The sequence below is a fragment of the Molothrus aeneus genome, chromosome Z (assembly GCF_037042795.1).
Source record: "Molothrus aeneus isolate 106 chromosome Z, BPBGC_Maene_1.0, whole genome shotgun sequence".
In the NCBI taxonomy this organism is placed as follows: domain Eukaryota; kingdom Metazoa; phylum Chordata; class Aves; order Passeriformes; family Icteridae; genus Molothrus; species Molothrus aeneus.
In genome coordinates this window covers 27745804-27760351 of record NC_089680.1, presented here as the reverse complement: position 1 = coordinate 27760351, position 14548 = coordinate 27745804, and the positions used below count along the sequence as shown (strand labels likewise).

Genomic DNA, 14548 nt, shown 5'->3' with positions numbered 1-14548 from the left:
TTTAATTTTTTTCCCTGCCTTTGATATTCATATCTTTCTGCTTTATGAAATCTTTAAATATCTGCCCTCCTAAGTAGTACTACATACAGTTTAATATTGTCTTTGTCTTTATCAAAGTTCTTACTTAAAGACAAACTTGCCAGAACAGACTATATGATACAACTTTTACTTCTCTCAGATTTGATTGAAAATAGTCAATGGATTCAAAACCTTAGAAATGATGTAACAAGTAAATATGCATGCACATTATAGAGAATAAATTTTTAACATTATTCCATTTAAATAAAAAATTTATATGCATCAGAATGATAAATTATTGAATAAATATAATCGTGGATATGAGCAGATACCCACAAAGACATACTTTTCAGGTTTAGTTTTAGTATAAGACTAGCTTGACTTCGTATTATAACAGAAGGTAATTGACATCCCCTTTTCCATCCCCAGTTGTTATTACAAATAGTGCAGCAGTTAAAATGTGAAAGGAGCTAGGAATATTTTCATAATGTTTATCAAAAGAAACATAAAACTCATGAGTGAACCTAGATGATTTTGCTGATTAGAAAATACAAGAGTCTGATTTCAGTTTAATGCTGTGTGGCTTTTAAAATACACTGATCTCAATGTGATATCTTGTTTGTGTTGAATCAGGAGCCCTCATTAGGAACCCTTCTGAAACAGTATTGGTTTAGTTTTATATTTTACAAATTTACTTTGGTTTTCCTTTCCCTCTTTCTTCTCCCAGATAAATCAAATCTCCTAGTCTTCAGAAGCAATAGCGTTTCTGATGTACCTTCATCACCTATGCTACAGAGACACAATAATGTCAATCAGATGGTTTTTCACAAAATCCGTAATGAGGACTTGATATTCGTAAGTCAGTTTGTTGCTTTTTCTACTGCAGATTTTGGGTTTAATATGCACCAATTTTTAAAAACCTAGGTGTGTGTTTAAAGGAATCTTACCCGAGCTAGGAGATTTTGCTGTAATCTTTCCTTAGAGTTTCCTTAGAGTTGTGGAAAATAATTTATTTTATTTTTCAGTAATGCAAATAACTATTTTTTTTATAATTAAGAAGCATTGTTTTGACTGCAATAACAGTTATTTGGTTCTAGAGATGTCTAAATACATATTTAATGGAATTGCTTCCTCTCTGGTTCTTGCAGCAAGTTGTTTTCTGAGATCCTTGAGTAATCAATAAAAGACAAGCAAAAATTTAAGATGTTTCTGATATAGTTGCTTCCTTTCCTTCTCGGCTGGACTCTACACCCAGCACACCTCTAAAGACTTGCATATGCTTATACAGGGGGGAGTTCTAAAGATGTCTTTTAAAACAGGCAGATATTTTTAATTTTATTTCTGTCTGTATCCTTCCTTCCTTTTAGGAGGAGAGTCTTGGACAGGGCACATTTACTAAGATTTTCAAAGGTGTAAGGAAAGAAGTAGGAGACTATGGCCAGCTCCATCAAACTGAAGTTCTTTTAAAGGTGCTGGATAAAGTGCACAGAAACTACTCTGAGGTTGGTGTGATTGTTGACTGCTATATAACATTTGTCCATGCTATGCTGAGCATTACTCTTCTTCTTTTCATAAGCATTACCCATTTACTTCATAAATGAGTATTTGTGTGGTATAGAGTTCTATGTTGAACCAAGCTCATGCTTGAACTTGTGACACGGGGAATATGGATTTGAGACTGGCTTTGGGAAGTACACCTATGTACTTTATTTCCCCTGTTCCCACCACCTGTGAGAGAATTCAGAACTACTCATTGAGATCTGAAGAGCAAGTAATTTATACAGTTAAAGTACCAAAGGAGGGGTAGTATGGCCACAGGATTGTCTTAACCAGTAAATTCATTATTTACAGACAAGGGACCATTTATGGAAAAAAACTTCCTCTGGGTAGACTGTCTTCAGATTTTCCAATAAAATCAAGTAATCAGAAGTATTTATGTATGAGAAAAACTTGCCATACATGGATTCACCCATAATCACTGAGCCTTCTCACTTTTTGAGTGATGGTTTTAGCAGACCTGAAATGCTTTTGTGCACAAACTAATAAACTGGTAGTGTAATCAATCCCAAGACTCTGTATGTGAGAACTGAATTTCACAAGATGTAGTAATGTTTATTACAGTAATGTAACTTTATAATACTGCTTTTGATAACATAGGTGATAAATTTGTATTCTAAAGTATTAATCAGTTACTAAAAGTTCAGAGGATATAAATAAAGATATAGTCACCTGAAGGAAAATTTTCTCATTTTCACTTCACTTTGTTGGGTGAATAACCAGTACACAAGCAAGTGTAGGTGGAGGTGCCACTGAACAGAATAAAAAAAATAAAGCAAGCAATAAAAGTATTTGAAACTTTCCTGAAAAAGTTGGAGAAAGTCTTGCAGTAGTGGATGAATTACATAATAATTTTTTCTGTTTTAACTTAATAATGTGCTACAAAGAAATCAATTGGAAACTGAACAGTGCATATGGCAGAATAAATTAGAAAGTGAATAGTGTATGATAAATTTGCCTTCAATTTACCTAGGTAATTTACACTGAAAAAAAGAAGATTATTTTAAAAATGTTGAGATACACTTGCCAGCAGAGAAAAAGAGGTTGTTAACCTATCTGGAATGTGTACTACCAGTTATTTAAAAAAAGAAAATTAGGAAAAAAACTCCACGACAAAAACACTGAAGCAAAAACAAACCAAACAAGAAACAGTTGCCAAACACAAACCAACAACAATATAAAATACGTTACATAGGGTCTTTGCAAAGAGATAGTTGAAATGTTTTTAAAAAATTGTTTTAGTAAATTTATTAGAACTTTGGGGCTTTGTTTTTACTGATGTATTTTCTTTCTCAATCTCTCCCTCTCCTTCCAAAAAGTCCTTTTTTGAAGCAGCAAGTATGATGAGCCAGCTTTCTTACAAACACTTGGTGTTAAATTATGGAGTCTGTGTTTGTGGAGAAGAGAGTAAGTAGAAATTAATTATTTTTTTACCAATTTTTATATGTCTCTATTAGAGTTTGACATTTTTTTTTTTGATAAAACCAGAGAAAAACCAAACAAAACAGCAGAAGTTCAACACCAGCTGGACAGCTAATACATGTTCATGCTGCTGCAGTATTAGCCTTGGTATCTGAGCGCTAGTTAATAGTAAAAACAAAGAAAAGGGAAAATTGTTTAAAGTACAGTCAGTGTGAATAGTAACCTCTGTAGATGACTCAGTCATGTCTGTTCTGTCTGAGATGAGTTTTGCTATGCCTCTGGAATGAAGTGGCCAGAAAAATTGCATCCTTACATTATATCAGCTGTGGTTAGCTAGAAAGGGAGGTACTCTGCTACCCAGAAAAATCTTCATTAACTGTGATTAGAAACAGACATTGCTGCCCTTTACCACCTGTGCTGACTTTATGAGCACAAATAAAACTTTGAGAAGTTTGGTTTAGACATCCCATTCTGAAAACATGAGGTCCTGGTAATTCAGCAAACACACTACAAAGTTTTAGCAGCAGTAAAATGTTTGCGTTGTCTGCAAAAGTTTAATGTCTTTCCAGTTTAGCTTACAGCTTTGTGACTATGTATTAATAAGATTTTTTTAAGAACACTTGAAATACATTTATACCATCTTGAAATGAAATCTTAATTTTGGATGGTTGCCATATGCTAATTTGTCTTCAAATATGACTTCTGGATCTCACTTTGACATTTTTTCTTCTTCATTCAGTCTTTGGGCTGAAACGTCAGTTTGCCCAAAACCCTTTATTTTCTGTGATTAGAAATTTGTATGAAAGGAAGCATTTTATAATTGTATGGGCATATTAGGTAGGTGGTTACATTCATTAGGGAGAAAGAATTTCCAAAAGAGACGGTGGATTCAGTAATCAGAATTTACCTCTGTAAATTTCTGATTCAGTAATCAGAAATTACCTCTCATAGAAGGCTGGAAAAGGCACAGCATTATGTTTGGCCAAGACAACCACATGGGTTTTTTGTATTTTATTCATTTTACCACACACACATATAGGGACAATATATAAAATTTCAGTTAGATCAAGTTTATAATTGAAGAGAAATAATTGAAAAGCAAGAGGTATATGGTTACATATTTCACCTTTAGATCATAGCTGTCCTCTAGGAATGATTCTCTTTCTGAAGGTAAGAGACTTACTACAGTTTTAAGGCTGTTTATTGATTCAGCGGTTTACACACTTGATGTACAAATTTGATAAAAATTGTTTCACATAATTGCAAAAAAAAAAGTATTTGCTGTCTCTAAAATGAATTTGTTAAAAAAATCTGGGGTTTTTTGTTACAGTGAGATAATACTAGTAGCTTCAATGTGAGCATCTTGCAGCTGAGGGCAAGGATTCAGTCATGTGATTTGAAATTGTTGTGTTGAAAGTGATGAAGATGGCAGTTCTTGCTTCTGCCGTAATTTGCTAGATGGCTGCATGAAGGCATATGTCATACACATATGCACAATTTTAGGGAAAATACTTGTCTGTTTTCAAGCAAAGCATCTTTTGTCAATAAAGCATTGCATTTTCCAGTAAGAATATAGATAGTAAACAACTATGAAGTGAATGACTTGAATGTTATTCAGCTCACCACATTGATAGTGCTGTACACTACTATGCTTCATCAACAGTTACATTATTGTGCCTTTCAGGTGAGGGTGGAAAGATGCTCACTGGATTTTAACCTAATCTGTAAAAGATTAAATCTAAATAATTAACCCTAAAAGATTAAATCTAGTAAAAAGAAATTAGGTGAACTTCCACACTCTGAAAAAGTATAAAGAACATACAGTATTCATGGCAGTACTCAGATACCACAGAAGTTGAAATTTATAGTTAGATCACCAACAAGGTATCAAAAGAAGTGTACTATTAAAGTCATTAATCTGCTCTGAAATTTTATTATTTGTTGTTGGTTTTAATTGTTACTCTTTTTATCATTATGAATCAGACATCCTTGTACAAGAATATGTAAAATTTGGATCCTTGGACACATACTTGAAAAAGAACAAAAATGTTATCAACATTTTGTGGAAGCTGGAAGTAGCCAAACAGTTGGCATTAGCCATGCATTTTCTGGTAAGTGGTTCAGTTTTGTTAATTGCAGAATTCAAGTGATTCTGACTAATGTGTGTAGAAAGGCTGAGCTATTACCTGAATTCTTAAAACTCTGGAGGGTTTTGATAATGGATTGGCCATATACCAGCTATTTAGTAGATATCCAGAGACAGACTTTGTATCTTGAACAAAGTGTAGTTGAATGTCCATTCTTTTTTAATGCTTTATGTTTTAGCATGAAATATAAACACATTTGCAGTAGTGCTTTCCCCCCACCACCCCCACAAATCAGTCCTTTCTGGGCTTCCCACCTCAGCTTACGATGCTGAACATAAACTATTTCCTGGTAGTGTTAATACTTAACCACTGGGAGGGGAAAACACTGTACTGTTCACTCTGCTAGTGCATTCTTCTTGGGCATTAGGTCTCAACCTTACAGTCTTTCCAGTTACATATAAAGGCCATTATTCAAGACAGGATATGTTACTAGAAAAGTCTTTCCTTTAACAATATTTAAATATTCTTATATTAATTTTAAGTGGATGGATGAGCATTCTTCTGAGTTCAAAAATGTCAAATTGTTTCAGACTTTAGGCAAATAACAAAAATTGGCTGAAAACTGTAAGTTTGAGAGAAACTGGTGGAGTACCAGGAGTTTGGTCAACTTAATCTGTGATCATTATTTTATTTGCTGATGTTTCCCTCATGCTGTACAGTATTTGTTTTTAAATATCTCTTCAACAGTAAGACTTTTGGGCAGTTTGTAAAAGATGTATTTCTGTTTATAGGAGGACAAAGGCCTTGTTCATGGGAATGTCTGTGCAAAAAATATCTTGCTTATCAGAGAGGAAGACAGGAAGTCTGGAAACCTCCCATTTATAAAGCTAAGTGATCCTGGCATCAGTATTACAGTTTTGCCAAGAGATAGTAAGTCTTTGCATCAACTTTCTTGTTCAATGCTTCTGACTTGAAAAATAAGTTTAAGGGTGGGGTTTTTTTTTGACCACCATCTAATCTAATTTTGTCATAGTAAGTTCCTTGATCTGTGTGTAATTTTATAATTATCGCTACAGTCTTAGCCAAGCAGTTTTGAGTGTACCTTTTAAATTAGCAAACAGCTACAGGAAATAAGGCCACAGTTCTCCATTGTGTGAGCTTTTTTCCCTGCTGTTCTCATTTTCAACCCATGTTTCATTGGTAGTAGTATTGTTATATTTTATTGTAAATATACAATATAGTCTCTTACATTTGCAGATAGCTGCTGAACTTAGTGTCTTGTAATTGATCAAGAACTTTCAGAACTGAAACCAAATGCACTTTTGAAAATGCTGACTGGCAGTTAAAAATCATCTTCATTGCATTTCTTTGTGAATACCTAGAGCTGGTTGATGATGTTAAAAATACTGGGTTATCATCCACTCTTAAGACTGTTCCAATGCTTTACAAACAGCATAATTAGCTAAATGGAAAATGTGTGCAAGGTTGTTATGCTAATGGAATGGAAGTAACCTTACTATTGCTTTTATGGTCTTTCTTTTTAATGAAAACACTTCTTACTTGGTACTTTTTATTGATGTCTAAAGAAGTAATGTATCTAACAGCTTGTATATAGTGCAGTGTCATTATTTGCCAGTAAACTATTTAAATTCTCCCTGTTTTAATATGAAGCTTACATTATTCTTATGAGATCTCATTTTAAGGAGCTCTTAATCCAAATCAGTACAATCCCATATTTTAACTTGTTACTACAGTCAGTAGCAATAGCTTAAAAATCACATAGTGTAAAATTCCTTTTTATGGTGCCTTTTGCTGTGCCATAATATGCCAACCACTAGCAAAGTATCTTTTATTCATTGATGTCTTAGTTGTTTGTGATAGCTGTTGAGTCTTGGTAAGATTGGAGAAATAGAGAAATCACAGAACAAATGTAACATGGAAATTATATTAAGGCAATTTTGTACTTTTAGGCTTATTTTACAGTAAAACAAATGGATCTCCCTCTTTGATTCACAAATATTATTTTAATTTTTGTCCATATTCCATAATTTGATTTTCTTTGTGGAAACAAATACTTGGAAAAATATTATTAGTACATTGCAATGAAATACCTGTCTGTATTAAAGTAATTTTTACCAAATCAAAATGTTAGGGAATTTTATGGTATCATTATTTATCTTAACAAGTTTTCTTTGTGTGATTGCACAGTCCTTCTTGAGAGAATACCCTGGGTTCCTCCTGAATGTATTGAGAATCCCAAACAACTAAGCCTAGCCACAGACAAATGGAGTTTTGGTACCACTTTATGGGAAATCTGCAGTGGAGGAGACAAACCCCTGAGTGCACTAGATTCTTCAAGAGTAAGTATTACTGGGTCTGCAGTCATAGCAGTTCTTTGAACACTTCTAATTTAGAACATCTACTGTTGTAACCATATGAATGTAAAGTGGTGTGGCCTATGACCACTGTAGGAAAAAGACATATTTGCTTGTAGGTAATAACCAGAAGAGATGATTTGAAGTTTGTTTTTATGTTGTTTATTTTGATTTTTACGGGGACAATTGTCAGTATTATCTAGTTCATATTTTTGTTGCTTTGTTGCAGCAGTGTTTCACTTTAAACAGAAAAGTACTCATAACAAGTGTGCATGGATTTTAATTAGCATTCTTGTAATTGAACATCTTAAATACAGCAGTACTTTGTGTGTTGCAACAATTCTACTATTTTAGCTAAATGAGTAATGTTAACTTTTATCTCAGGTAGGGGCAGGAGATGGAGGAGAAACATATTCCATAAAAAACTAATTAATATGTATTTGCTTCTTTCATTGCAAGCAAAAAGAATACTTCACTATGCCACAAAAGTACTAATAGAATTACTTTTGTAAAGGTACTGTAACCTTCCCATAAAGCCTGATTTGATTTCTCAGGTATTTTAATCAGCTCTTACAATATCTCCAAGGTTACCTAGACCTAGCTTATAGATATCTAAGTATTTCAGAATTTGCCCTACATTCTTTCATAATGCTCGCAAAGCTTTTCACAACTGTCAGTGCAGCCAGTTCACAGGTCAGTAGAATTTTCTGCTGGACCTACCCATCTGAGGATTTATGAAATTGCCAATAAAGGAGACACTATTTTTCTCATCGTTCTCTATCCTCTTATCTTCTACCACTAATTGGCTGGAAATTTCTGAACTGATCACTATAAATTATACCAGCCTTGCCTTAGATTAACATTGGTGGGATGGACATTTGGTGATTTAACAAGTCTAGGTTTAGAGCTGTAATTTTTGGCTACTCTTAGGAGAATGTTAAGGCTTCTGCAACTCTTCATGGTTGTAAAATGTAAAATGACTTACCTGTTTAATTCCAGAAACTACAGTTTTATGAAGATAGGCACCAGCTGCCTGCCCCCAATTGGACAGAACTTGCAAACCTCATCAACAACTGCATGGATTATGAGCCAGATTTCAGGCCTTCTTTTAGAGCAATTATACGTGATCTGAACAGTTTGTTCACTCCAGGTGAGTTTGCGATATAATAGGATCAAAACAACTCCTGTTTCCTATTGGTTCACTTTCTTTTTAGTATGTTTTTTGCAATACATCATTGTATTTGACTGCAAATTACTGCATAGAAATAAAGGTGGCTGTCAATATTCTACTGAGCTTGAAGTATGCCTAACAAAAGTAGAACAGGCCATGACTGTAATAAGGTTCTTCCTTTTCTTGTTAACTACTCTGTTCCCTTTCTTCCCTTCTTCCTTCTACCTTTCAGATTATGAGCTATTGACAGAAAGTGATATGTTGCCAAATATGAGAATTGGAGCACTTGGATTTTCTGGTGCTTTTGAAGATCGGGACCCAACACAATTTGAAGAAAGACATCTTAAGTTTTTACAGCAACTTGGCAAGGTAAGATGTTTCAAAATTTTGTAATAGTTTAGGAAATAACTATGGTTTTCAGTTATCCTTTGATGACCCCATATACATTATTGGCAGTGAAATTTCTGTTTTAGAAGTTAATAATTTCAGTCATATCTGAGCAACATGTGCAGTTCCTTCTAGCTCTTTTTTCACTTTCACGGTATTCTTAGAAGAAAATTAGCTAACGTCCACAATGAATCCAGTCACACCAAAAGGCTGAGTACTTTTAAGTAATGCAGAGCTGCCTGACATAAATGATAGATGGATAGATAGATGGGTAGGTAGATAGATAGATACACACATGCACTAGATATTCAGTTAACAAAACTCTGGAGCATTCTTGTGCAGAACTAGTAGGATTGGTGGTTTTTTGCATGCATATTCTGAGAAATCTGAATATACAGCCTCTACATTCAAAAGGAAGATATATGTCTTCAAGATACATGTAGGCCTTGAACTTTTGGTCTTAGAAATCAGCATTTGGTTACTAGTTTTGCAAGTCATTGCAGCCTGGCTGTGTGAAAGCAGACCTAGACAGATGACCAAGTGCAGCTGGCAGATCTTCACCAAGTACTATTTTTCTAGAATGGTTCTTTGCTGTTTTATTTGGTTTTTACCAGTATTCTTTTGGCTTCAAGTACAGAAGCAGCCTGAAAGTGAAGTAGCACAAGTATTTCTGTTTGCAGATAGTTGTTCACTGTGATAGCATAGCATAGGGAGAACAGCAGAGTGGTAGGTGATGGCTGCATAAAGGAAGACAAAAGACAATATAAATGAAGAAAGAGACAAAACCAGAACATTGAAACAAATTGGAAAGAAGCCAAAATTAAAAAGAGCAGAATTAAGAAGCAAGACAAAGGCATTTATGCAAATGCAGGAAAAGTATTAGTCCAGTGGAAGTGGAAATTTGTGAAAGGAGAGAAAATAGATGGACATCACCCTCTTTCCTTGTCCTCGTTTCTTGTTCTGTTTGCTTCCTTTCATGGAATATATTTCTTTTCAACTGTTAGCCTCAGTCCTGCACTTTTCCTCTCAGGGAAGTTTTGTGGCCTTTCACTTAAATAATTAATCACATAACCTTAATGCTTAGTACTGTGAGCACTGAACAAAAACTACACTTTACATGAGCAAACATGTACTCTAGGAAACGCAAAGAGTGAATGATGTGGACTTGTTTTTAACTCCCAAGTGTTTCCATTTGTGACCTAGGGAAATTTTGGCAGTGTTGAGATGTGCCGGTATGACCCGCTGCAGGATAATACTGGGGAGGTGGTTGCTGTGAAAAAGCTGCAACATAGCACAGAAGAGCATCTTAGGGATTTTGAAAGAGAAATTGAAATACTTAAATCACTGCAGCATGATAACATCGTTAAATACAAAGGAGTATGCTACAGTGCAGGTATGTGCTATATTGAATACACCTAAATATGCATACTGAGAAGTTCAGAGAGGTAAGTGTTTATGACAGTCACTCATTTGTCATAAATTTTCCAGGACTGAGAGAGTACAAAACAAAGGAAGTTTTTCGAAAGATGATAACATTGGTAACAAGTTGATGTCACTTACCATTCTGAGTTTCATCTTGACAACACAGACATACAGACTTCTACTTTGCCTTAGCAATAGTAGATGAAGTATTGATGAGATGATATTGATTAGTGATATATTAATTTTCCAAGCATATCCACATTGTTGTTGAGTTTCAATAAGTGGCATTTTTTGAGGAAATGCAGTTAATTAGGATATGAAACATTGCATAGTGATGTATAGATCATAAATTAATATTTTTGTATTAAGTCCATTTTATATTATAGCTACTGATAGAGGAATTGAAACGCTTCTATTAAAAAAACTCATCTTTGGAAAATTACATAAAAAATTACATTTTTACTTTTTGTTATTGCTGTAAAAGGACGGAGGAATCTAAGATTAATTATGGAATACTTACCATATGGAAGTTTACGAGATTATCTGCAGAAACACAAGGAGAGGCTGGACCACAAGAAGCTTTTGCTGTATGCATCTCAGATATGCAAGGTAGGACATTTCAAATTATATATATTTTTTTAATGAAGTTTTTTCTCCTTTTTCCATCCCATTTGTCTCAAACCAACAATAACTGGTTATTTTGGTGTATCTTCTATAATGTGGTTGGGCTGCTAGCACCACATAACCCTCAGAAAAAGTAGCAATGTAATCAAGACCTGGAAAAACTTCTGGGTATCTCAATACAGGATGCTGAGACTGGTCTATCTGCTGACTGAGGCAGAATATACTCACTTTTCTCCCTAAGGTGACTCCCTAAAGTATTGTAGGAGTTAATATACTCACTCAGGCAAAACATTCTATAATGGAATTTTCAGAAATTTGACATTCAGCTATAAAAACAGCATAACAACATGTGTATGTTTAAACAATTTACTTTAAACTGTAAGAGCAAAGATACATGACTTCTGTATGCAGAACTAGAGGCCTTAGAAGTACCCAAACCTGTAATAAATTATTTGGTACCAAACCTAATTCATAAAATCCTGAAAAGTGGTACAAACATCTGATCTTTCTTGTGATCTCATTTTCCTTATAAAGAGGGCTTATACCTTCCCTAGTTTTATTCTGTAATTATGTTTTAGATATTAGAAACTAGAGACACCTGAGATTTCATTGCATATTTAGAAATTTGAGAAAAGAAAAATAAATGGGAGTGAGGAGGAGAGAGACAAAAGATATAACCATACCCCCTCAAGACATGTACCAGAAATATTTTTAAATTTCTTTTCTCAATACCTACATCAAATACATGGAAGCAGTAGGTTACATAGGATTACATAATCACAGAATCAACTACGCTGGAAAAGGCATTTGAGATCATTGAGTCCAACCTATGAATGAACAGTCATTCAGGCCATGGCACATGCAATCTTTCCTTAAAGACTTTCATGGACAGTAACTCCCCCACAGCCCATTCCAATTCCCAATTATCCTCCTGAACAGCCCATTCCAATTCCCAATCATCCTTTCTGTAAACAATTTCTTCTTAATGTCCAACCAAAACCTCCCCAGCTGCAGTTGTGTCCTCTGATCCTATTGCTGGTTGCCTGGGAAAAGAGCCTAACCCTCATCTGGCTACAGCCTCTTTTTAGGGAGCTGTAGAGAGGGATGAAGTCCCCACTGACCCTCCTTTTGTTCAGGCTAAACAACCTCAGCTCCCTCAACTGCTCCTCACAGGACTTGTGCTCCAGAACCTTCACCAGCTTCATTGCCCTTCTCTGGACATGCTCCAGCACCTCAATGTCCTTCCTAAATTCAGAGGCCAGGAACTGGACACAGGATTTGAGGTGCAGCCTCACCAGTGCTGAGTACAGGGGGACAATCCCTGCCCTGCTCCTGCTGGCCACACTATGGCTGGCACAGGCCAGGATGCCATTGGCCTTCTTGGCCACCTGGGCACTGCTGGCTCACGTTCAGCAGCTGTCAGTCAGTATCCCCAGGTTCCTTTCTGCCTGACCACTGCCCAGCCACTCCGTCCCCAGCCTGGAGCTCTGCCTGGGCTTGTTGTGGCCAAAGTGCAAGACCTGGCACTTGGTCTTGTTGAACCTCATACTGCTGGATTCAGCCCATTGATCCAGCATGTCCAGGTCCTCCTGCAGAGCCCCACTATACTCCAGCAGATCAAAACTCCCACCCTACCTGGTGTTGTCCATGAATTTACTGAGGGTATATTCGATCCCCTCATCCAGAGCATCAGTGAAGGCATTAAACAGGACTGGGCCCAACACAAATCCCTGGGGGACAGCACTGGTGACCAGCCACCCACTGGATGCAGCACCATTCACCTCCACCCTCTGGCCCCAGCCATCCAGCCAGTTCTGAACCCAGCACAGAGTGCTCCTGTCCAAGCCATGGGCTGCCAGCTTTTCTAGCAGTGTGCTGTGGGAGACAGTGTCAATGGCCTTGCTGAAATCCAGGTAGACAACATCCCAACATCCACAGCCTTTTCTGCATCCACCAGGCAGGTCACCTGGTCATAAAAGGAGATCAGGTTGGCCAGGCAGGACCTGCCCCTTCTAAATCCTGGCTGGGTCTGAGCCCTTGGCCATCCTTTAGGTGCCGTGTGGTGGCACTCAAGATGATCTGTTCCATAACCTTGCCCAGCACTGAGCTGAGCTGACTGCCCTGTAGTTTCCCAGATCCGTCTTTTGGCCCTTTTTGTTTCCCAGATCCTTCTTCTGGCCTTTTTTGGATGGGTGTCACACTGGCCACCTTTCAGTCATCTGGGACATCCCCAGTGTACCTGGACTGATGACAGATGATGGAGAGTGGCTTGGTGAGATCTTCTGTCAAGTTCCTCATCACACTATGATGGATGAGGATGTTTATTAGAGTATGTTGTCCACAAATATTCTTATGTCTGGTAATTGTGCCCTGCCACCTTAAGATCCTAAGGTCCTAAGACTTAGCTTCTGCAATATCTGCAGAAAAGGTCTGACAATCAGGGGAGAATCTCTGCCAGAGCCAAGACCTTTTCCTGACAGTCAAACTTTCTCATGGTGAAAAGAGCTTGCTGGTTCCCTGCTTGAAAGTGGACTAACCTTTTAGCTGCTGAACCTCTTGCATGTATGAGGAATGCTGCACCCTTAACAGCTTATCTCACCTATTCATGTGCTTCACTGAAGCACAACAATGTGGGTAGTCTCTGGGAGAAGCTCAATCATGGGCAAACAGTGTGGAATGTGGGAAAACAAAAAAAGTTAGCAAGTCCATGGCAAGTGTCTTTGGAGAGAGAAAGGATTGAATAGGTGACCGCCCACTTCAGAGGGTTGAAGAGCTCTCTGATCTGTGTCTCCAAAACAAGAAGTCATTCTCTGGTTACAGGCCTAAGAAATTATCTCACACTTACTTCTGCAACAAAATTATGTTTTTATGCTGGTAAGTCATTATGAACAATCTTTGTTCAAGCAGAGACCTGGAAGAATCTTAAAAAACAGCACCACCTATGAGGGTGGTGACCAAATCTTTCATGGAAGTAAGACGCAACATGGATTTTTGAGTACACAAAGGCTGCTTTATAAATAAAATAAATTATTAATAAAACAGTTATCTGTTTTATTCTGTGTCCATCTCAGCCTGTGACCTCAAGGTGCTGGCCTTGTGCACTCTCATAAGAAGCTGCAAACGTGTAGAAGTCCTCAGGCTTTCATTCAAAGCTTGATGAAATAACAGTGGCATCATGTCTCAGGACCCTGGTCTGAGGCCTTCATTGGGAGGACTGGAAGGTAGATTTTGACCCTTGATGGCTGTGCAAATATGGTAGAAATCTTTGGGAAAGGAACTGTATTCAGAAACTACAAAGAAAAAGGACCTTAGTGTGTGTGTACATATACATACATGAAAGAACTTTGAAAATATTACAGGTCTTCAGGACGGTGAGAAATTGAAATAGCAGATGAGACTATTCCTTCCTAAGTACCAAGCACCAGCCAAGAGAAAGGGAGATAAAATATGCATCCTGCAGATACTAAAGCGGGAAAACATCCAGT

General features: G+C 36.7%; 1 protein-coding gene across 1 annotated transcript in view; it reads left to right on the top strand.

Moving 5' to 3' along the window:
* The window catches only part of JAK2 (Janus kinase 2), an 87338-nt gene that overhangs the window by 61031 nt on the left and 11759 nt on the right, over window positions 1-14548 (top strand). Inside the window, exons 12-21 of the mRNA XM_066568922.1 lie at window positions 746-873; window positions 1386-1520; window positions 2895-2982; window positions 4981-5108; window positions 5876-6014; window positions 7293-7444; window positions 8459-8609; window positions 8863-8999; window positions 10221-10410; window positions 10924-11048. Of these exons, the coding sequence (XP_066425019.1) occupies window positions 746-873; window positions 1386-1520; window positions 2895-2982; window positions 4981-5108; window positions 5876-6014; window positions 7293-7444; window positions 8459-8609; window positions 8863-8999; window positions 10221-10410; window positions 10924-11048 (1373 nt within the window). The remainder of the gene's footprint in view (window positions 1-745; window positions 874-1385; window positions 1521-2894; window positions 2983-4980; window positions 5109-5875; window positions 6015-7292; window positions 7445-8458; window positions 8610-8862; window positions 9000-10220; window positions 10411-10923; window positions 11049-14548) is intronic.